General features: G+C 49.9%; 1 protein-coding gene across 2 annotated transcripts in view; it reads left to right on the top strand.

Moving 5' to 3' along the window:
- The first annotated feature begins 3,256 nt into the window (after positions 1-3,256).
- The window catches only part of nuak1b (NUAK family, SNF1-like kinase, 1b), a 33,108-nt gene continuing 13,245 nt past the window's right edge, over positions 3,257-23,119 (top strand). Inside the window, exons 1-3 of one of the 2 annotated variants that reach the window (XM_069192652.1) lie at positions 3,257-4,616; positions 16,724-16,844; positions 21,788-21,939. In XM_069192652.1, coding sequence (XP_069048753.1) covers positions 4,332-4,616; positions 16,724-16,844; positions 21,788-21,939 — 558 coding nt within the window. In that variant the 5' untranslated portion in view covers positions 3,257-4,331. Of the gene's footprint in view, positions 4,617-11,710; positions 16,435-16,723; positions 16,845-21,787; positions 21,940-23,119 lie in introns of those variants that run through there. The other variant, XM_069192653.1, reaches the window with a different exon arrangement.

Raw genomic sequence — 23,119 nt, 5'->3', positions numbered from 1 at the left:
CTATTATAGTTATAGCTTATGTACTTTCACAAAAGTTGTCAATTTGTTTTAAGCCCTCTGACCAGCAATACAGTTTTTGCAGTGAGGCATTGCAACTTGCCAGTCACACGAAAGCTCGTTAGATGCATGTTTACCCAATGAGGTCCAGGTGGAACAATGCCTGATCAGGTCACCTTTAAAAAGGCTTTAATTCAAAGCTAAGGACACTGCAAGAAAAAGGCCAGACTTAGTCTGTTTTCTGTGCATTCCATAATGCCTCGAATGTCACCAGACACAAGGGAGAGGGCCATTGGGATGCTGCAGGCAGGCATGTCATGTGCCAGCGTTGCCAGACACTATGGAGTCAGCCGCTCCACTGTGTCCAGACTGCACGGAAGGTTTCAGCAGACCAGCAGGAAAACGTCCAAGATCCAGTCACCCTCAAGTGACCACACCAGAGCAGGACCGACACATCAGACTGGTCCATCCGAGAGACTGTTTCAGATCTGCCACCCGATCAGCAGTGGCATCGGGTCCTCTTCACAGATGAGTGAAGCCTGTTCCACACAGATGGGAGGGCCAGAGTGTGGAGGAGGTGTTGCATTTCTTTTTTCCATCAGTATATTTGGTACAGTAGTTAGTACTTAATTGATTCAAGGATCATCCAGCTGTTTCTTGAAAGAACCAGAGTATGGGCATCAACAACATGGGTGAATAGCTTGTTCCACACTCCCACAACCTTTATTTTTGTGAAGAGGTGCCTCCTGTTCTCGGTTTTAAATGCACTTTCCCATAGTTTCCACTTGCGACCTCTTATTAGTTTTGTACTGTTTATACAGAAGGAATCTGGGTTGGCTGCATCACTACCTTTGAGGATTATGAACACTTGCAGAAGGTCCCCCTGTAGTCTTCTGTGTTCAAGACTAAAAAGGTTCTGTTCCTTCAGACATTGAGGTGTAGGGAATTGAGCTTCTATGCGGGTGAATCAAGCCTCAGTCATGTAACAGATGGGCATACTCACCAGTGTATGAATGAGGAAGAGCTGTTCACTATCAGCTTGAACCTTCTGCTGCTTCTACACTGTTTGCCACTCTGTTGCCAATATTTTCAGGATTTTTCTGGTGACTGCAAGGCACTACATAGGAATGAGCTGACCTGAGGCTTGAGACTCCCGCTGCCCTATTTTTCTAATAGGTAAGAAGACATCCTGTCTTCTTTACATAAGCTGTTCACTCAGACTGCACCCTGGCAAGGATAATGACCAGCTGATCGAGAACATGAGTTCACTGTGCATGGTCATTAAGCATCGCCACTCATCGTGCAGCCAACGTGCAGTGTGTAATTTAAAATCCGACGTCACTCTCGTTCACAGTGGTTTTAAAATCCCCTCCGGCCTCAACGTATCCCTGTGAACCTAGAGTCATATGGTCTCCTTGCTCCGATGGCATGTTTGCCACGATAAACACTCAGCGGCCAAATTATTAGGACCCTCCTCCATGAGGATGCGTGGGCCCTCTGTGGGCAGGCAGAACAGCTGGAGCAAGCTGCAGCATGAATCCAGACGGTTGTTAATAATAATAATAATAATAATAATAATAATAATAATAATTGCTTACACTTATATAGTGCTTTTCTGGACACTCCACTCAAAGCGCTTTACAGGTAATGGGGACTCCCCTCCACCACCACCAATGTGCAGCATCCACCTAAGCATTAAGCGTTCGCAGCCCAGTCCCATTCCCATTCCTTCCTGCTGGCGGGATCATGGGGGAAATGGAAATACCCTGGCCCTGGAGGACGACGGAAATCTGTCTCTTGTCCTTAAAGTCGGTGATTCACCTGCCCGTGAGTGTTCTGATCTATCTGGGGGATGCTGGCAGTTTCAGGCTGGGTGCTGCGCTTCAGTGCTCAAAGAACATAGGAAAGCTCCCAGACCAGAGAACGCCTATGTTTATCTGTGGTAGTTTAGGAGGGTTCCCTCCTGCATTACAAAGTACTGAGGAGTCCCAATTAATTCTTAATTAATAATAATTGCTTACACTTACAGAATGTAGCACTTTTCTAGACACTCCCCTCCACCACCTCCAATGTTCAGCCCCACCTGGATGATGCAACGGCAGCCATAGTGCGCCAGTGCACTCCCCACACACCAGCTCTCAGTGGGGAGGAGAACAGAGTGAAGAAGTTTACAGATTATCAGGAGGCCATGATTGGTAAAGGCCAAGACACTGGGGTAACACCCCTAATCTTTTCAAGAAACACCCTGGGATTTTTAATGTCCACAGAGAACCAAATCTGAGGCCCCTGTCTCATCCAAAGGACGACACCTTTTTGCAGTCTAGTGTCCCCATCACTAGGCTGGTGCATTAGGATCCACACAGACCGCAGGGTGAGTGCCCCCTACTGGTCCCGCTAACACCTCTTCCAGCAGCAACCTCAGCTTTCCCAGGAGTCTCCCATCCGGGTACTGACCAGGCTCACATCTGCTGGGCTGCAGTGGGCTGCCAGTTGTAGTTGCAGGGTGATATGGACGCTGGCCATTTTGCCCTTTTTTCCTTTGGGAGTAAAAGCACTATATGTGGCAGCAGTCCAGAGAAGCTGTTGGGATTCCCGAACACAAAGCTCGTGAGTTCAAATCTGAGCTGGGAAGTGGGGTACCTGTCTCAGATTGCTCCAATAAATGCTCTGTGGTCTAAATACAGTAGGTCGCTGGGTTACGAATAAATGTAAAAGGGAATCTGTTAACTGAGTTCATTAAGCTCTTAAATGGCTGCTATGATAAAAATAAAAAACGAGGTGGGATGATCATGTACACCTGTTAACATCCAGCATTCAACTGGTTTAACTGGTAAGTATGCCTAGCTCTCCTTCAACAGAAGGGAAACTGGGTTTGTCTCAGGTGGCTCAGTGGTGGGCTCTGCCTCTCTCTGCAGCTCTGGACCTGGGGTGCTACCTTTGTGGAGTTTCCAGTATTGGATATCCCTGCGATTTACTGTACGCCCGTCCGTGTACTGTGCAAGGAGTAACGCCGGGGAGAATTATACACTCAGCACGCATGTTGCTGTGCACTGGAGTCAGCTCTCGGGTTTTCCAGTGCTCTCGCATCCTTGCTCTGTGTTTCCTGCCTCGGCCGCCCCGGGTCAGTCAGGCTTCCTCCACGGCGTTGCCCACTGCCTCCAGGCACCGTGGGCGTCTGAGAGGGCGAGGGCGCGATCCAGCCCCCCTCCCAAAAATGAGGAAGGGTGAGAGAGAGAGAGTGCGAGAGGGAGGAGGGGAGGAGGTAGCGGAATTCCGTAACTCCGCCTCCGGCAGCATACGGCTCGCATTCCTTATTCACAGCCTTCCAGATGAGAAAGAGAAAGGGAGAGAGAGAGAGGGCAGGGGAGAAAGGGAATATAATGACCATGGCATTGCAGCGAGCGCTTCACCCGTCTGTAACTATACACCGCACACCTCTGACAACGGCGTCGGCACGGATTACAGACAGGCAGACTGCGCGCTCGGTTTGTGGACAAAATGAGCTCCGCTTTCCAGCCGGACGCCGGGCTTCGGGCTGCCTCCCTGGGCGTCGGTGACGCCGGTGCCTTTTCTGGCTTCTTATTCTAGTCTCCGGGCTGACTGGCACCTATAGCTCCCGGACGCTGCCTGCGCTGTGTAACGGTGTGGACTGGGAGGTGAGGGGGGGGGGCGCTTCGGGCCAACATGTCTCAGCACGAGAAGCGAAAACGGAAAAAAACCGCCTGCTAATTAACCGGGATCCGGGATGGTTTTAATTGAGTTATTCTTGTATGGTTGCGTTTTGAAACCGTTTTAAAAAAAATATATATTTTAATCCCTCGCTGCCTCGATACGGACCTCTCGGTTGTGTACGTGGGGACGCCGTCCTGGCGTGAAAAACGAAAGTGTGGACGGAAGGCTGACTGACTGCAGCTTTTACATATGTAATTTTTAGTTGTTGTTGTTGTTTAGTTAAAGTTTTATTCCCCTAAATTGGCAACTCCGCGTTTCACCTGACCCCGTTTTCTCCTTCACCCTCTTCTCTCCTGCAAAGTAAATGCACTTTAGTTTTTTAACGTGCCTGTCAAAAACGGACGACATCGTTTCCTAAATTTGAAAATCGACTCTTTTGTGTTCAAGTCGGGGGAACCGATCGACTGGACACGGATTCGGCGATTCCCGCCCCCGACACACACAGAAGTGGGCTGCCAAGCAAGAGAGTCCAGAAATAATAATAATAATATATAAAAAAAAACTCTTTTAGCGTCGCTGTAGGTGTTTTGCTTCCTCTTTGATACAGAACTGTGAAAAGACTTGACAGGTCGGGGCTTTTTTTGTTTTACCCCGGTCTCACAATGGACGTTACCTGCCCCCCAAATCGCAAGCTCTCCCGGTCGGGAGCAGAGCTCGCCGTGAAGGCGGCCGCCGTGCCCCGGAGAGCCAGCCTCCCCAGACCGCTACCTGCCGACCCGGGGGCCGAGGGCGCCTCGGCAGGGGCGGGCGAGCTCCGGAGGGTGCCCAGCGTGAAGAAGCACCACCACAAGCACAACCTGAAGCACCGCTACGAGCTGCTGGAGACCCTGGGGAGAGGCACCTACGGGAAGGTGAAGAAGGCCATCGAGAGGGACTCCGGCCGAGAGGTGAGGGAGCCGGGGCGCGCTTTTCCGCGAGGTGAAAGAAAGAAATCAAAAGAAAAAAAAACTCTTTAAGCCATACGCGTGTGTGCGTTGGGGAGCCTGAGATGCCGACATCCCTGTTCTGGCGATTCCACCGTCGCCGGTCTGGGTGTTCGGCTTGAACGGGCTGTCCCAACCGGCGACAGGGCGGCTGAGCGGCGGTGTCCTGCCGGCTCTGCTACCAGCCGGTACCGCAGCGGTGCCTAATTGCGGCTGTGCGGCCGGAGCATATACTGTCGATTCCTGCCGGTGGGTCATTTAACTTCCTTCAGGTGGGGAGCTGCGTCAGCACGCGTAGGCTGCAAAGGAGCAAGAGGTTTTATTCCATGCTGAAAAGAGAAGAAACAAAACGCAACGTTGCGTTTCGTTTAATCTCTTTTCAGCATGGAATAAACCTATTACTGGTTCGTTTAAATTCCTTTATTGCCTGGCGCCGGGAGGGGATGTGGCTCCTTGCGTGTGTCAGAGACCCGGGTGACCGGGTTCAGTGCAGAAGTCGCAGACTTCATCTCGCGCCTCTCGCCCACTGGCTCGCTGGCCAGTCCGGCGTCTGCTCTCACCCACTCCGTCCGCACACCCTTCACCAGTTCCCAGATCACCGTCACGGCGTGCACACGTGTGCTCACGTTGCAGGGCATTTCAAACCCTACAGGCAACTGCAGTTCCTTTTAATTTGGGAAGCCCCTCTCTCCCTTAGTGACCTTTTTTTCTTCTTTTCACACTGTTTGGATCGTGGCTCCGAATGCGCCGAGGTCAGATGAAGCCTGATGTTGCTCGTTCCAGAATCTCGTTCATCCGCTCCTTTAAAATGTTGGGTTGGCGTCAACAACTTGGCTGAACTAGCTGTTCCAGACACCCGACTCTCTTAGCGTGAATACGCACTTCTTATTTTCACCCTGCAACTCATAACTGGGATAATTCCCCCCTGGTCTTTACCAATCATGGCCTTGTAATCCCATCTATGAATTGGCTTCATCACTCTGCTCTCCTCCCCACTGAGAGCTGGTGTGTGGGGAGTGTACTGGAGCACTATGGCTGCCGCCACATCATCCAGGTGGGGCTGCACACTGGTGGTGGAGGGGAGTCCCCATTACCTGTAAAGAGTGTCCAGAAAAGCGCTATATAAGTCTAAGGAATTATTATTATTATTAAAGTATGCATGATGGGTGGGAGGGGTAGGACTGCTGTCTGTTTCTTACAGGCCTTGCACTTGCCTGAAGAGAGCAGATGTAGTGCTTCCTTCTGGTTCTCCAAGTCCGATGTGGCACACTGCTGCGGACTGCGATGGGCTCCTGGGAGATCACAGGAGATAGAAGCTCGCTGCTGATGTCTGCCATGTTTCCGCTGCCAGGCCGCGTGCCGAGGGCTTTCCACTGGCCTTAGCAGGCTCTAGATGTGGTCTCCGGGGGTGTCAGGGTGCCCAGTGTAATAGGCAGGGCTAGGGGAACGTTCCGTCTCCAGAGCTCCAGGCCACCGGGGGAGGGTGGGGAGTTGTGCCAGGAGAAAGTCGACCAGCTCGGGGTGGAAAAACAGCGCAGCACCTCAGCCCTCTGCTGAGCGCGGGAGAAAGCGCTGATGGGACAGGGGCTCGTTTTTTTTTACGAGAACATAAAGTCGTTTCATGAGGAGAACAGACCACTTGGCTCTTTACACAGCTCGCAACATCATAGGAGGGATTTTCAAAGCTTTTTTTTTTGCTCTGGATCTGAATTTACTCTGTATTTGCAGAATTTTCAAAACCTGGAAACGGAGGCAAACTTGTAGACAACCGAGACGAGGGAAACAAAATTAAGTGGGTTTTTTTTTAATTGAAACTTAGCTTGGGATTTTAAATGGGCTCAGGAGAGAGAGCAAAGATTGAAGCAAAGTGCTTGGAAAGTTGTGCTGTCAGCATGTTTTTTGTGCATCTTCAAGCTGAACTATGAAACACCCCAGCATAGCATCCTGTACAGTGTGGCTTGGCAGTCTGATCCATGCATTGATGCTCCTTTAAAATTAATATAGATGTCATTTTGATTTGGGATCTACTTTTAACACGTTTCAGTTCATTTATCTTCTGCTTCCTGAGCTTTCATTGAATAACAGCTGGAGTCATTTGTTTGGCATTTCTTTAAAGACTGTAGTCAGCTTTTCCTCTTAACTGTTTTTGACAAAGAGCGAAAAGATGAAATTTGTTTTAAATTAACGTCCTTGTAACTTGAACCGTTTGGGGGGACTTGATGATCTCAATGTGTACTTGAGGGCACATGTGGACACTACATGGAAGTGTGTTTAAAACCAAGAACAGGGCGGGGGGGGGGGCAGGTCTTTACACCAAGGGGTGTGGGTGTATGGAACAAAATTCTCAGCTGTGGTGTTGAAGCCGATAGCTGGTTTCTTTCAGGGATAAGATCCTGGGATTGATTAACTTCTAACTACCCAGCAGGCTAGATGTTCCAAATGACCACCTCTTGTTTCTAATCTTTCTTTGTGTGTGCTCTTACTTGTGTGGGTGTGTCCACACGCAAGTGCCTAATGCATTTCTGGCGCATACTTGCAGTCCATGTGAATATAAACACTGTGACTGTAGTGCCTTAAGAGATAAGTCCTCAAAACCCACAAAACAATTCACTTGTTGCCAGACCTAAAGCTAGCAGCTAATTCACCCCTCAGCTCACACCTGGCAGCCCACTGAAGCTCAGCAGGTGTGAACCTGGAAAGTACCTGGATGGGAGACTCCTGGGAAAGCTAAGGTTGTTGCTGGACGAGGTGTTAGTGGGGGCCAGCAGGGGGCGCTCCCCCTGCAGTCTGTGTGGGTTCTAATGCCCCAGTATAGTGACTGGAACACTATACTGTAAATAGGCACCGTCCTTCGGATGAGACATAAAACCGAGGTCCTGTCTCTCTGTGGTTGTTAAAAATCCAAGGGCGTTTCTTCAAAAGAGTAGGGGTGTAACCCCGGTGTCCTGGCCATACGTCCCCCTGGCCCTTACCAATCATGGCCTCTTGATAATCCCCCTCTCTGAACTGGCTTCATCACTCTGTTCTCCTCCCCACTGAGAACTGGTGTGTGAGGAGCGTACTGGTGCACTCTGTTCTCCTCCCCACTGAGAACTGGTGTGTGAGGAGCGTACTGGTGCACTCTGCTCTCCTCCCCACTGAGAACTGGTGTCGTCACATCATCCAGGTAGGGCTACACATTGGTGGTGGTGGAGGGGAGTCCCTATTACCTGTAAGCACAGTGAGTGGACATTCCAGTGGACACTATATGAGTGTGTAAGGAATTATTATTAAAGGTGAATGGAACTGACTTGTCTCACACTTTTCACCAGGGCACCATCTAGCTCACTTTAGCCTGACCTGACTATTGCCTGATTTCAGTGTCCCTCGCCAATCGGTGCTGAACAGATTCCCATGTGTCCGGTTTCCGAACCGGATTGAGGGAAACCACACCGCCTGTAGAGGTCAGGGCATTGCAGATAAATTTAGGGTGATGCCGAACATTTGGCCTGAGCCATTTCTCAGTGTGAGAACCATACCTAGGACGTCTGTAAACGTGAGTTTTTTTAAAAAAGCAGAGACGCGGGAGACGTGCCGTCTGAGTCCGAGAGGGATTGATGCCTGGAGTGCTTCAGCCGTGCACGGAACAAGTACGCTCAGCGCCTTTGCAGAGCTTGGATAAGGGGCTGACAGCAGTTATCTGTCTGGCAGCAGAACCTCTCAGACTCTTGAGTTGTTCCTTTAGTATGTGCTTAAGATAACAGCAGCGAGGCTTTCACTCAGTATGGGGCTCCACACTCAAAAGCCATGAAAGCAGGTGTGTCCGACGTAGATCCTGGAGGGGCATAAAGTCTTGCTTATTGTCTTGGCCTTTTTATCTAGTTCCTAGTTATCTAGTGAAAAAACATTTTGTGGGTAAATGAACCTTCTCTCCCCCCCTCATACCCTGCTGCTGGCCCGAGCCCTGCGTGGACGAGCAGGACATGCAGTTGCCTGTTGCAGCCTAGCAGTGTAAACAAACGCATTAGGGTGCTGTCGCTACGGACGCCGTCAGATCAAGACTGTGGGCTGTGAAGGAGGAATGTCACTCCAGTGAGCAGTGTGACGCCGGCCCTTGGCCACAGCCCTGCTGGTGTTGTCCCAGGGGTGTGCGGCGGCTGTGGCGGTCGGCGAGCCCAGCGTGTGGCGTCGTTTCGCGAACAGCGGCCGCGTCCGGCGGGCTCCGTGTTATTCTGGAAGAGGGGGCCTGGCGCTGCGTGCGGCGCTCGAGTCGAGTTTAGAAACAGCTGTTACACCGGAGTGTGACCACTGAGTCAGCCCTCTATAAATACGCGGCGGCCTCGAGCTGTTTGGGTTCGCGCGCGGAGTCTGGCTTTTTTTGCGCGGCTCCCGGGCTGTTCACGTTTGTCGGCTGGTGCACGAGGCGGATGTTTAAAAATCCGGCCTGGGCGCACGGATGAAATATCCCGCGGCCTTTGTGCGCACACAGGGCCTGCAGCCTCCGCCTGACTGCCGTTCAGCACTAAGGACAGAGTGTCTGCTCCGCGCCTGATGTGCCTGCCCGTTTTCGTCGGTGGTCTCGGCGCATGGACGGCACCTCTCTTCGGGGGAGAGGAGGCCTCCCGCGCCGCTCGACAAGATGTGTATTGATTTCCTTTTTCCGTTTGGGAAAGTTCCTCTGTCCCTGGTCTGTTTTGATCCAGCACGGGGTGTCCGCGGAGGGGAGCTGGGACAAGTGGACGTGTGACCGGCTGGCCCCCTGAAGGAGGGGTGGCCTGCCTTCACTTTCCCCCGCCTGTCCCGAGGAGAGACAATCCCCCTCTGTTAACACACAGTCCGAGGGGAGGACACAGCCCAGCAGCGGGACGCAGCCCAGTCTCGTCCCCGACAGCTTGAGTGATGTGCCCAGAGGTCTGGTTTCTGCGGTGGGGTGGAATAGTGCCAAGGACGTTTTTGGCGGGTCTGTTAAGAATGACCCAGTGTGTGCTGATATTTGGATGTGGAGGGGGGCGGATTTAATCCAATCGCACTCTGCCTTGGCAGCCACCCCATTTGTTTTCTATAGTCCCTTTTATGAACCTCAGAACTAAGACATGGGTAATATCTATTGTGGCTCATTGGTTCTGGGGTGTATCTATAGCTGCTTGTTTGTTCTAGGCTGCATCTATTGCAGCTCATTTGTTTAAAGCTGCATCTATTGATGTTCAAGGCTGCATCTATCGCGGGTCATTTGTTCTAGAGTGTCTCTATAGCTGCTCATTTGTTTCTAGGCGGCGTGTCTTGGCGTTCTAGGCTGCATCTGTTGCGCCTTGTGTGTTCTAGACTGCATCTGTTGGTGTTCTAGGCTGTGTCTGTTGCGGCTCGTTTGTTCTAGGCTGTATCTATTGCAGCTCGTTTGTTCGATTAGGTAGGGTCACCAGGCCTGTCAACGATGCAGCTGAACACAGAGTCCAGGACTTTAAGTTACAGTCTCTACTCCGAATGGAGGTCTTTGGGAGATTTTGGGAGAGATGGGTTATTTTTTCTTCCCAATAAATTGAATTTATGTCTCTGTATTCTCTGTTCCTTTTCTCCTTCTCTCATTTCTCCCTAGCACTGTCCCCCGCCCCTTTGAACTGGAAAAGAATGTTATTAGCAGACTTTATACGTGGTTTGTTTTGTAATACTTGATGTTTTGTGATGACTGGCAGGCTTGTTTCTGATAAATCTTGTATGTCAAAAAAGTAAACCGATATCCTCTCTATCCATTAAACCCAGCAACTGGTTCTGGACCCAGAGGTGCTCTTGACTGGCCAGAGCAGTCAGGATACAGCATGTCAAACTGGGTTACAGTGCAAGCAGTACTGCTCTGTATATAACAATGGGCACTTTGCCTACAAGCAATTGCTGCTTAATATCAGCCTATTAGTTTGTTTGACAAATGCAATCGATGAAAGACTTTCTCAGTTCTTTGTTTTATTTCCTATTGGCTGTGATCCAGTTGCAGGCGCTGCTGTTATCTGACATTTGAGACGCCGAGATGGCTGGAGGAGGGAAGGGTGCTCTGGGGTGGCAGAACAAGGGTGCCACCTGCGAGACCCAGCAGAGAGCGCGCCAGCTGGGTGGGTTTGTTGAGTCCCAGCCCTCGGCCATGGGCTCACGCACAAGGCATCGTTTTCCTCTGTGGCCAGCAGTGGTCGCTGACTCAGCTGTCGCGCAGGCAGACACCTCCATGGGGGTGAGAGAGGGGAGGGTGACAGACGAGGAGGAGGAGGAGGGGGAGAGGAGATGAACCGAACAGGGAGGAGAAAGAGGCAGAGCGAGGAGAGGGAGAGGAGGCATCAGGGAAGTGGTGTAGAGGAGTTAAGGTGAGACAACGGAAGAACGACATTGAGGACTCTGGTGGTTTATAATAATAGCTTATTGTTATTTCTTAACATTCTGAAATTAATTTTAATAAGTATTTACCCATTTATTAGGGCCATAAGTCTTGCTACTTCTGTCTCTTTATACCTGGAAAAGGTGTTAGTGGGGCCAGCAGGGGGCGTTCACCCTGTGGTCCATGTGGGTCCTAATGCCCCAGTATAGTGATGGGGACACTATACTGTAAACAGGTGCCGTCCTTCGGATGAGACATAAAACCGAGGTCCTGACTCTCTGTGGTCATTAAAAATCCCAGGGCGTTTCTTGAAAAGAGTAGGGGTGTAACTTGCCAAATTTCCCATTGGTCTTTGCCAGTCATGGCCTCCTAATAATCCCCATCTCTGAACTGGCTTCACCACTCTGCTCTCCTCCCCACTGAGAGCTGGTGTGTGGGGAGTGTACTGGAGCACTATGGCTGCCGTCACATCATCCAGGTGGGGGCTGCACACTGGTGGTGGTGGAGAGTCCCCATCACCTGTAAAGAGCTTTGAGTGGAGTGAAGAGCACTATATAAGTGTAAGCAGTTATTATTATCTTACTCATCAGTCTCTTTCAGTTTGCCACAGATTGCAGATTATGGATGAGTCTTAAAATATGGCAGGGAGAGAGCAGCAGGGGCTGACGGGGACATGGTCGTGTGGAAAAGAGGTGGACGAAGAGAAGGCACACCTCTGTGGAGAAATACAGCTAGAAGGCTGTGCTGACAGCGTGGCTGTGAGTCGATAGCGACAGATGAAAATGCACGTTCAGCGGGAAATGAAAGCTGCCGAGAAAGTTAATATCCTGCAAAGGTGCTGAGAGAAAGGACACGCAAGAAGACTAATTACTGGGCAGTGAAAAGACAATACACAAGTACTTGACCAGGATAAGAAAATACAGTGAAAAACAGACCCAGACAAAATACAGGCTCAGGGACCACAGCCTGTCTAGTATAATAATGTAAAACATTGAAATTGACCATTTTTTTCTGAAGCTTAAACTGAAAGTTTTCAGAGAGCCATTTCTGCAGATTGCATAATGTTTTATAGTGTTCACTGTATTTAAAGGTAAATTTGAAATATTATGGTCCATGAACCAGGTACAGGCGTGCCCACTCATCTATTTGTGCGATCTGTGTTTTAAATACATACTGTACTGTGTGTACAACACAGAGGACACCCTTCAGATCTTTAAAATGTGAAATCTTGCGTCTTAACTCTCTGGAAGGTTGTGCTCTTAATCTGCCACAGTGGCCCGAGAAAGAGAGGCCTGTCATTAAAGTACAGTGGAGCGGGGGTATAACCTTACGTAGATCAAACGGATGTCATGTTAAACTGCATCCGTTTGGAAAGCCCACAATGCAGTCCTTTGTGTGTCTAACAATGATACCATTTCATTTAAGACAGCAGCCATTGAAGCCCGAACCAGGGTTTTAAAACAGGGGGCCCGGCTGGCACTGGGATCAAAGCCTGCTGCGTTAATGATCTATTGAGAGTCTCTCCCAGGTTCAGGGCAGGCTGGAGGGGATGGGTTTGTCCGCGGGCAAGACGCTGGGGGACGCAGTGCGATGGGCTGTGGCACTGGGAGTCTTTGCCGAATCTCTTGACTATTTCCACTTTTGAGGAGGGTCATCGGCAGTTGACTTTAGCTGTCCTTGGTGTGCTGGCTGGAAAAGGAGGTGCTCTATTACCGGAGACAGATCCCAAGTGAGCGGAGGCCATCTTGCTCATTGGGTTGCCCCTAGTAACTCCTCTGAGTAGTGGCATGGTGCAGATTTTGGCCTGTAATACAGCCATCTTGGTCTGTCGTTGTTTTGGCTCTCACATCCTGGTTTTTCCCAGATCAACATCTGGCTCATAACCATAAGAGGACAGCGGTGACACATGGGAAGAGTTCATTCAGCTCATCCGGCCCTGTTGGTAAACCAGATGTCCAGTTTCCGGTCAGTGTTAACCATGCTTGCTTAGGGAGCCTTCACACCGTCGATGTCTCCAGGAATGACTCCGGTAACTGCTGTAGGATGTTTTCTGCTGTGGGTGCTGACAGGGCCTGGGCTGGTGAGGGAGCAAGGTTACATGGTGAAGGAATAGGGGTCCATCTGAGCTTGTCGTCCTCTGTGATGTGCCTTGCATAGGACGAGATCAGAGCGATTGGTCTGCTGCACACATGCCTGGGAGACACTGGGGAATAGTGGGAGTAGGAGGGCAGGACTCATACAAAAGAGAAATTGAAATATATAACAATGATAACGTCGCTCTGGACAGTGGGCAATTTATGCTCTTAACCACAGTTTCGCCTAACAGATATCCAGACTGCCCCGCTTTGTTTGTAGCCTTTCGCATGTTCTCAAGTCCACTTCACTTGAATTAACACGACCAGATTCCTTATAAGACACTTGTTCTTTTTCTCAAAGGCAGCCTCTGTGCAAGCCTTTTAAGTGTGGAATTTGCTGTCCTAGTTTTTTTTCTTTTTTTCCGATGGAATTCGCCTCTGTCTCTGTAGAAGGAAACACCCTCGCTTCTTTCAAGAAACGAAAGAAGCCAGGATCTGGCTTCAACGACGTTACCTGGGTAGATTTGTTCCATGCTGCTGCGCACCTTTGCGTAAAGGAGTGCCTCTGCAAGTTGGAACTGCAGGAGGAGAGCTGAAACCTCACGCCCCCCCCACACACGCTGTGTGTTGCTGTGAGACACGCAGGCCCGGTCAGTCAGTTAGCACTGTACAACAGTGCCTCTGGCAAGATTCACACCTCCTCTCTCCATCATCCTCCACACAGCAGGATGAGAGAGCCGCGAGGAGTACTGACACAAAACACCGCCTTATCTGCCCTCTCTCCCTCGAATTCTCCATATTGCACCCCCCCCTCTCTGTTCTTATGCCTACATTCTTGCTGGCTCAATTACTCATTCCCTCTACTTTTTTTAACACTCCAGTTTCCCTCCCTCACCCTCTCTCTTCTCTTCTCCTGTTGCTCTAATTCGTGTCCGGGCTTCATCTATTAATAATTAGTCCATATCCTTCTGCCTGCGTGCAGGGCCGCGTTACCATGGTAGTGCCACATGGGGCCTGTCTGTGGATGGGTTTTAGTGAGCGCTGTTTGTGCAGACACTGCCCTCAGTGACGAGCGATTGCAGAGGATTACAGGAGTGTGGGGGCACCACAGCAGAGATCAATTTTCTGATTAGCTTATTTTGTGTTATATAGCTGATGGAGCTGCCGGTTGATCAGTGACCTCCACCGTTTGACCACAAAGTGAAAAATAAAACAAAGAAATCTTTGCTGACAATGTCAACACGAGTGATTGTGTACACTTAAGGAGTTGTCGCATCTTTTATCAGTGCCCCCATAATCTAGTTGCATGATGTAGACGATCATCTCACGTGTTATATAGGGTACCTTTGAGATCAAAGCTGGCGAACAGTGAAACAGAGGCCGGGCCAGTCCTGTTGTAAACCTCTACCACACTCACTTGGTCTATAACCTGCTTTTGCCTCACTGGATTCCCCTGTAAACCATTATTTAAAAACAGAAGGAGCTGCCTTGCTCTTCTCTCTTTTTCCCCTCATGAGAAAAAAACGACCCTGAATTCCCCCTGCGGTAAATTATTCCCTGATTTAACAGTGACCCCTCAAACGAGCCGGGCACCAGGACGAGCTGAGCAGACCTCGGCACCTGTGTGCTGAACCTTTTTTCTAGAGCAGTAGTTTCCAATCCTGGTGCTGCTGACTCACACCCCTGCGGGTTTTCATTCCCTGCCGCCTTAATTAGATAAATGAAGACTCAATGGATCTAAGGAGCTGCTTCGGTTGAATATGTGCATTTTGTTTTCGAGTCACAAGCTTAGAGCTCGGGGTTAAATACCACGGTTAAAGCTCCGACATGTCGAAGAGCAAACAGTTCAGATCAGTCTTGTTGTTATTAAGTCAATGAAGGGTCTGATTGTGTCACTGAGGGCTCAGCTGGAACGAAAGCCAGCAGGCATGTGGGTCACCAGGACCCGAGAGGAAAATCAGACACAGGTGCCAGCGGATCTTCCTCTCTGCGCCTGCCCCTGTTCTCGGTCCGAGTGCTCCCGATCCCCTTCGAACCCGCAGCACGGCGGGTCCTGGGGAGCTCAGAAGCCCAGGAGACCGGTTCAGGATAGACTTGTCAGCTCGGTTCCCTCTGCTGTGCAGACCCGTCGTCGGAGGAAAACGATCCGAACCCCCCAGTCCTGTGACGCAGGCCCGCCAGGACGTGCCCCTCCAACCCGGGGTGCAGCTGGGTCCCACTGCGTCACGCAGCCTGGCGCGCGCTCCTCGCCCGCTGACGCTCCGCCTGCTTCACGCTGCCGCCTGCCAGCCTGGGATAAGGGCATATGGTGGCACGACGCCATCTCCTATGAAACAGACGGATCCATGCCCATAATTTGCCATCTGATATGCCTATTAAACGCGGATGAGGGCGTCAACAACAACCCTAATAATATGAGCGGCGGAACACGCCCAGTTATGCTCAGCCTGCCTTGAATGCATTCCACTTACTTTATGGCTTTTTCGGAAGGCTGCGGCACCAAAGCGTCAATTAAGTTTTATTGTGCAGCGCGCTCCATAGCTATCGCTATCATGCAACTAGTGTCATCACGCAGCGAATGGAGTATGGTAAACGCCGGCTGAAACACACTTCTGTAGACGCGGCCCGCACCCCTCACGCGGTCAGGAGACCGCAGGGATGTCCCGGTCAGCCAGCGGACTGGATGACCCCGACGGCGCCCGCCCTCTCTCTCCGCCCAGCAGGAAAAGGTGATGGAGCCACAGATCTAGTTTGTTTCATCCCCTGGCGCTGGGGATATTATATGGCCCCTTGAGACAGGGCTGTGACACCTGTTTCGGTTTCCGCTACAGGGCAAGTGCGGACCCTCCCGTGGAGCAAGCTCAGGTGGGCAGGGGCTCTTTTCTGCTGCCCAGGTGTTCACCCTTGCGTGCAATGATGTGGTGGGATTGATGTGATGGGAAGCTGATGCACTTCATAAAATACCTTGAGTCCATCAACCCACAGCGTGTTTTAGAACGCAAAGAAACCATTCAAGGTGAATTCACTGCCGGAAAGTAATCACAATGAAAAGGCACAAGTGGCCCCACTGGTCGAGCCTTCGTCAGCTGTGAGTCACACCTCACAGAAGCCCCAACGCTGTTTTTTCTTCCTCCTCTTCCTTGTGGAAGTAGCCTCGATGTGCTCCTCTGCAGCTGGGGCAGGAGACCCCCGTCTCTGGTGTCCCTCTGATCTAGGCCCCCTGTTCCGAATACAGAGGTTCTTCTCTTCTCCAACGCGTATTTCCGCTCGGCAGGTGGCCGATCCGTCTGAGTCCTCGCAGCAGGAAGGCGTGCTGGCCAGCGACGCTCTCCACTCACGTTGCGGATCCTGGACTCCTGAGATGAAATCTGTGTGTAATGGCCGCGGCATTTCAGAAGTGCTGCTCACCCCCTTAGACTCGAGATTTTGCTGTTCTTATGTGTTTTTGTACTAAAATGTGCCGTGCTACTGTTCTGCAATCCTACTGTATCTCCCAGCGTGTGATTGCATGTACAAGTGCACCATTGGTCCATTTAGCCATTTCATTCCGAGCTTTTGGGGGGATTGGGGACCTTTGATGTTCCCTTTGCATAGCTGGGGTGTCCTGCTTTTGTCCAGGGTGTCTCTGTTGTAACTCCCCGTTTCTTTCTCTCTCCTAGGTGGCCATCAAGTCAATCCGGAAGGAGAAGATCAAAGACGAGCAAGATATGGTGCACATCCGCCGGGAGATCGAGATCATGTCCTCACTCCGACACCCCCACATCATCTCCGTCTACGAAGGTCTGTCTGTATTCTTGTTGTCCATCTGCCTCTGTACGTCTTTGTCTTTTTGTCTCTTTGTACCTCCCCGCTGGCAGTGGGAGCACAGCCTGTCCTCTCTGGGCAGCCAGGTCTGCCTGTGTCTCCCAGTTTCTGTGGCCAAGCTGTGGTCACTGAGCCTGTCCTCTCTGGGCAGCCAGGTCTGCCTGTGTCGCCCAGTTTCTGTGGCCAAGCTGTGGTCACTGAGCCTGTCCTCTCTAGGCAGGCTGGTCAGTCTGTCTCCAGTGTCTATGGCCTGGGTCAGTGGTTCTCAGTGCTAGTCCTGTAGTACCTAATGCCTGGTGGTTCTTGTTCTACTGGACATCATCCAGGTGTGTGAGCTGAAATGTAACAGGAACTAAAAGTAGACATAAGAAGGGAAAACACAGACTCTCTAAGGGAGTGAACAATATAGTGTCACCTCTGTGTGCTCAGTATATACTGTAGAGGTCATCTATCAAGAGCTGTTTAGTCAGAAACAAGAAAGCAAATGCTTAATTAATTTGCAGTTCGAGTTGAAGTTTAAAGAGAGATCGCATAAAGATCAATGTGATGAAGTTCTTGGAAATAATGAGCTTTAGGGTATTGTTGAAACCCAGGACTGAGTGCGGAACAATAGCTAGCAGACGCTGGGAAACTCCAGGACCAGGACTGAGAGCCCAAGGCCTAGAATATCAGAAAATCATGGGCTGTCACTAGTATAGTATGGTCAGCAGTCTGTCTGAGCCTCTGTCGCTGCTTTCCTGTCTTCCTCCACTTGTCTGCCAGGGTCTGTATTGTCCCATGAGCATCTTTCTCTTCACCAATGAGTTTGGACTTCATGGATTTTAACAGTTTATATTCCTTCAGTAATGATGGAAAACCCCACTCAGTTGTTGCCTGGCAAAGTGTGAGGCTGCTTAAATTTCTGTGGGTGTTGTTTCTTCAAATGCATTACTGGAGACCTCTTGGCAGGGAGTGAACAAGACCTATCTCTGCCAGTAGCCTATGTGTTTCTGGGTGTCTGTGTTTATTTGGATTGTGTCTGGGTCGGAGATTGCGAGTCTGCGTGTTAGTCTGCCTATCTGTGTTTGTGTGTGTGGGTGTGTGTGTCTCCATGTGTTTGGGCGATGGAGTGTGGAGCTGTCCCACATCAGAGGAGCTGCGTTTCGGATCACTCCCCCTGGCTGCTGCTCTGATCTCCCGGCCAAACATCTGCTCCCCGTTAGAGAGGAGCTGCAACGACGGACCTCAGGCAGAGTCTAACAGACTGGCCGAGGAGAGGGGGACTGCAGCCGGGAACAGGGAAACTAAAGAAGCTCAGCCCTCCAGTCCAGCCAGTGTGTGGCTTGATCTCCATTCACCCACCACTCCTTCCACTGGAACGTTGAAGGAAACCTTTGATGTAAAATGTTAATTGCTTAATTCAGCCTATCTAGCTCATTTGGCCGTTAGGCACTAATTCATCCGAGAGTCCTTGGTGGAATCCAGGTTAGGGGCTTTAACAACATACAACATGGCTGGGTAGCTGAACCCACACACCCATAATCCTTTGGGTAGAGAGGTGCCTCCCGTTTTCGGTTTTAAAAGCACTTTTCCCTTAAATTCCTCTGGTTCGTGCTTCACTCTTGATCATAAGGAAGTCTTTATGGGTTGACGCGGTTGGTGCTTTTGAGGATTTTGAATTCTTGGATCAGGTTCCCTCATAATATTCTGTGTACAGGGCTGAAAATGTTTGGTTCCCTCTGCCAGACAATGTAGGAGATTCCAGGAAGTGCTCTTTACTGGACTGATTCTAGAGCAGGACTGTCTGTTCTAGGACGTGGTGAAATATATACTGTACAGTACCGTGTACTATGCACTGTATGGTATCTATATACCATATACTGTTGGATACAGCACAAACAAACACTAGCTGGAAAAATATCTGCCCTTCACCCAGCCCGAATCGGCCATGTGCATTTCCGTAAGTCCAAAGCGTTCACACACTGTGTTGTATGGTATCCCGAGAGTGTCCCGATGAGACAGCACTTCTGGCTTCTGTGCTGCATCTCTGTAGATCTGGGTGTCGCGATGTACTCCAGCCCTGATCCCAACCATGAAGCTAACTCTGTTGTATATTCACAGAGCCCTGGTTCACTGCAGTACACGCTCAGTCAGTGAAGCCTGTGTGTACCTGTGTATGGACAGCTTAGAATAATAATGAGCTAAACCCCCCAAAATGAATTTTGTGAAATAAAATCAGGATGCTTAACATCCTTTGTTCCACACGGGGAAGACATTTTCTGAAAACCAAAATTTAAATATATTGCAGTGAAGATACCAGAAGTGCAGAACCTAAGAATACAGTGAACTTTTTCAGTGGTTACATGGATATTCTGTATCCGTACAGACAGTCCTGTCCTGCACAACAGGAAACTGACCAGGTCCAGTCTGAAGGTGGTGCTGGAGAAGTGGTTGACTTTCACAGGGGTGCTGAACTGGGGTGTGACAGGCTTGAAGTGTTTTTTTTTTCTTATTTAGCAGCCTTTCCCCAAAACTAGTTTTTGTACCATCACAATCTCATGGTACAGTAGGTAGGGTAGTTCCTTTAAGGGAGCAGAGCCTGGGGCAAGTAGTTAAATATGTGCTATGAGCATCATTGACTTAGCTGTATGAAGTACAGAGGACGTGTTATGGATAGTCAGGCGTTTTTATCAAAGATAATCGCAGACAGCAGTTAGCTATAGGAGAGGAAGCGAAAAACAGCAGGCTTTAAGGCCTGGCGAAACGTAAGCAAGCTGTAAGAATCCAGACAGTGATAGAAGTAAGCTCTGTCTTTGTAAGCATTTCCGTTGAGGTCCTGAGAGCACTGGTTGCATTTTAAGCCTTTAATTCTACCTGTGAACCACACGGTTCTATTCTGTTTATTCTATTCTGTGTAAAAAAAATTGTCAAAAATGACAAATTGACTAATTTAAGCATCTTGATATCTTGGTAAGGAGCTGCTGTCCTGTCTCGAGCAGGGCGAAAGTTGGTGGATTTTGACTGAGCAGAAGTCACCTTTTAATTGGATACTTTTTATTTAGCTTTCCCCTCTAATAGAGGTTGGTTTGCTTTGTCTTGTTCAAGCTTCAGAGGGCGTTTTTATTGCTGGAGAAGCACAGAGGATGGGCCTGTAAGAGGACTATCTTTATTACAGAGAGGTGGCTTGATGTTCAGACGCCGAAGTCCAGCTCTGTCTGAGATCCCACTGGGTCACGAGTAACAGCTAGATAAGGCTGCATGGACAAGCTACTTAAAAGCTGCACAAGAGACGAGCACACGCGTCTCCTTGCACTGGCAGCTGTGCTGATGTTCTCCATCAGTAGCAGTGAGAGGCAGTGAAATTGTACTGTGTACGAGCAGCCAGACGCCGTGCGAGAGAGGCCGGGGTCTGACCTGGTTTGCATTGAGTACGGACTGTAGATGTCGGCACAGATCTGGGGAATGTGACAGGGAGGCGTGATTCTCTCCGACCAGCTGCGAAAGTGTCTGCCTGCCCTGGGAATGCCCTCGCAGACGTGCCCAGACACCGCAGAGGTGCCCGCTGTTAAAGTCACCCAGCTGCCCCACGGCCTCGGCTCGCCCCGATTCCCGTCGCTGAAATCCGCCGCGACAAGAAAACAAGAGTCCATGAATACTGAATGCAGTTCAGAAATGGTACATCCCGTAACTCACAACAAGTGCTTAGAAAAGGAGAACCCGGTGCAGTGCTTTTTCCTTGCTGATTATTTGAATGGTTCGTTTATTTCGGGTAGCTCTCTGAGAATCAAGCTGAGAAACATGTTTCTGTTACTCCTCCATCCTATGGGTCAGGGTCCACACCTTTTCTCTCTCCCCCCTGCTGTCCAGTGAGACCGCGTGCAGATGTGCACTGTGGTCATCGCCGGGCCAGGAAACCACATCTGCAGAGCTACAGCAGTGAAAGCGGGGGAGAGTGTTCAGGACACCACAGACACTCCTGGAGAGCACCGAGATGAGTGGTGCAGAGTCTTCCTTTGTTTAGGACAGGAGGGATTGAGATGCTCATATGTTTGTGCCTTTCTCATCATCAGTTCTCTAAGATGCAGGGCTCGTATAGGTTATCCTAGCAAGGTCATGATGGAGATGTGTTCCTGATAACAGCTTTTTATTACCTATGATGGTTATGGGAGGGCTTCACTCTAACACCAGTATGGACTGGATGCTCATCAGCTTCCACATGCCTTCTATTCTGCATCTTAATATTCACACTGATTGCCTTGATGTTTTTTTCCTCTTTTATTGGTGCCTCTCTTCCTGGAAACTGTGGATTGAAAGTGCTACAGTTACAGTAGGCAAAACTAAAAGCATTGAAACAAACACATTTAGCTCGGCAGCTGTACATTCTCTCCATTCATTCTCTGTAGCTAAGTACTTAACAGGGAGTATGATCACGATCTTGTGCTTTTCTCACAGGTGTTTAAACCACTAATATTTTCTTTTATTTTTTGTGTTGTATTTCTATTTTAAGTCTGTAAGCTTTTGCATTCTGAGAGGTATGCCTTTCAGTTCAATTTGGTAGTTAATTGAACCCAGGATCTTATCCTGCTGTTGCTTGAAAGGAGCCAGGGTATTGACATCAACAGCATGGCTGGGTAGCCTGTTCCCCACTCCCACCACTCTTTGTGTAAAGAATGAGGTGTTATATATTCCTTGTAGTTTCCACTTGAACCGTCTGATTTGTGTTTCTACACTGCATTGCACTGAGCTGATACCCTGATTCTGAGGCGGAGAGTTACTCTTCGCTGTTCAGAAAATGCGAGCAAGCCGCAGACTCAAGACTGAGTGCTGCGCTCTTTGAAAAGATCCTGTGGGAGGGCCTTTGCCGTTGCGTTTTCTCTCCGTCGGCGGTCGTTTTCGGGGGCCCGTCCTCACCCTGCCGTGTCCCGCCGCCTCCCTTCCAGTGTTCGAGAACAAGGACAAGATTGTGATCGTCATGGAGTACGCCAGCAAGGGCGAGCTGTACGACTACATCAGCGAGCGGCGCCGGCTCAGCGAGAGGGAGACCCGCCACTTCTTCAGGCAGATCGTCTCCGCCGTGCACTACTGCCACAAGGTGCGTCAGCGTCTCTCGGGGGGGGCGTGGTGGCGGTGTCGGGGGGCTTTGGGAGGACATGCGGCACACTCGGAGCTTGCGAGGGGCGAATAACGAGCCGATCGACGCAGGCTTTGATTAGACTGACCTTTGGAGGTTCAAAAGCAAAAATAAAAATGAATCTCTAACATTCTGTTCAAAGGGGCATGATCAGGTATAGCGCACTTAGCCTACCTCTTCCCAATGACCTGGGCACTTATTCTCTTAGAAAATTATGTTGAACCACTTTAATTCCGCCATGAATTGTGTATAATTTTTTTTAAGTAGCCCTGCTGCCCACTCTTACAGTGAGATATAGTGACTCTGATGGCAAATGTACTCAATGAAAAGAGATTTACACACTTTGACAGCTTCAAGACGAGAAAAAAAAAGCTATATTGATCATTTTACAGAGTTTAAACTCTGAGTGCTGCGGCCTCTTCTCCTCCAGCCCCCTCGCAGCGCGTGTGGCCAGTCAGCCTGCTGTCTCGCCCTCTCGTTAGCGAGCGGCCTGGGTTGGCCATCGTCAGCACAGCTGGAGGGCAGTGATGTCACCGAGCCAGCTGGGAGCCCATTGTCCTAACCCCAGCCAATCAGAGGGCAGGGCTGAGTCATTGTGGGCAGCTGAGAAAGACGGCACAGAGAGAGTACATTACATCTACAAGTGTGGAATCACAGCAATACTGACTCTTCCTGCTTTTGTGTCTGAGTACCAGGGCTGCAGATTAGGAGGACATAATGTACTATCCACAGAAATGATCAAGGTTCTTTCTTACATAAAACACATCCTACTTGTGAATGCGTAAATAGGTGTCAGCCTTATATATTATGAACCGTTTCTCAGTCTTCAGTTGGCCGTTGTTTTTTATTTTAGTTTGGTCATAGTCACTAGTTTCCCTTGGATCGTAAAGGATGCCTTTTTGACAGAACAGAAGCAGCTTCTGCCGTGTTCAATTGTTAATCACAGAATGTTTCAGCCCCCCACTTTTTCCTTTGCAAAGAGACAAGATCGCTCTTCTGGTCTAAACAAGCAAGCAAATTGTTTAAGCTATTGATTCGTACTGGAGATGTAGAGCTCAGCTGGACTGAAAACCCGAGACAGTGTTCCTCCGGGACACTGAGCTGCTGCACATTCCCGACACTATATTGCAGCTCCTTACAG

This window comes from Lepisosteus oculatus, chromosome 7 (assembly GCF_040954835.1).
Source record: "Lepisosteus oculatus isolate fLepOcu1 chromosome 7, fLepOcu1.hap2, whole genome shotgun sequence".
In the NCBI taxonomy this organism is placed as follows: Eukaryota; Metazoa; Chordata; class Actinopteri; order Semionotiformes; family Lepisosteidae; genus Lepisosteus; species Lepisosteus oculatus.
Note: the sequence above shows the minus strand (reverse complement) of the source record. Positions and strands in the feature narration are given on the sequence as shown.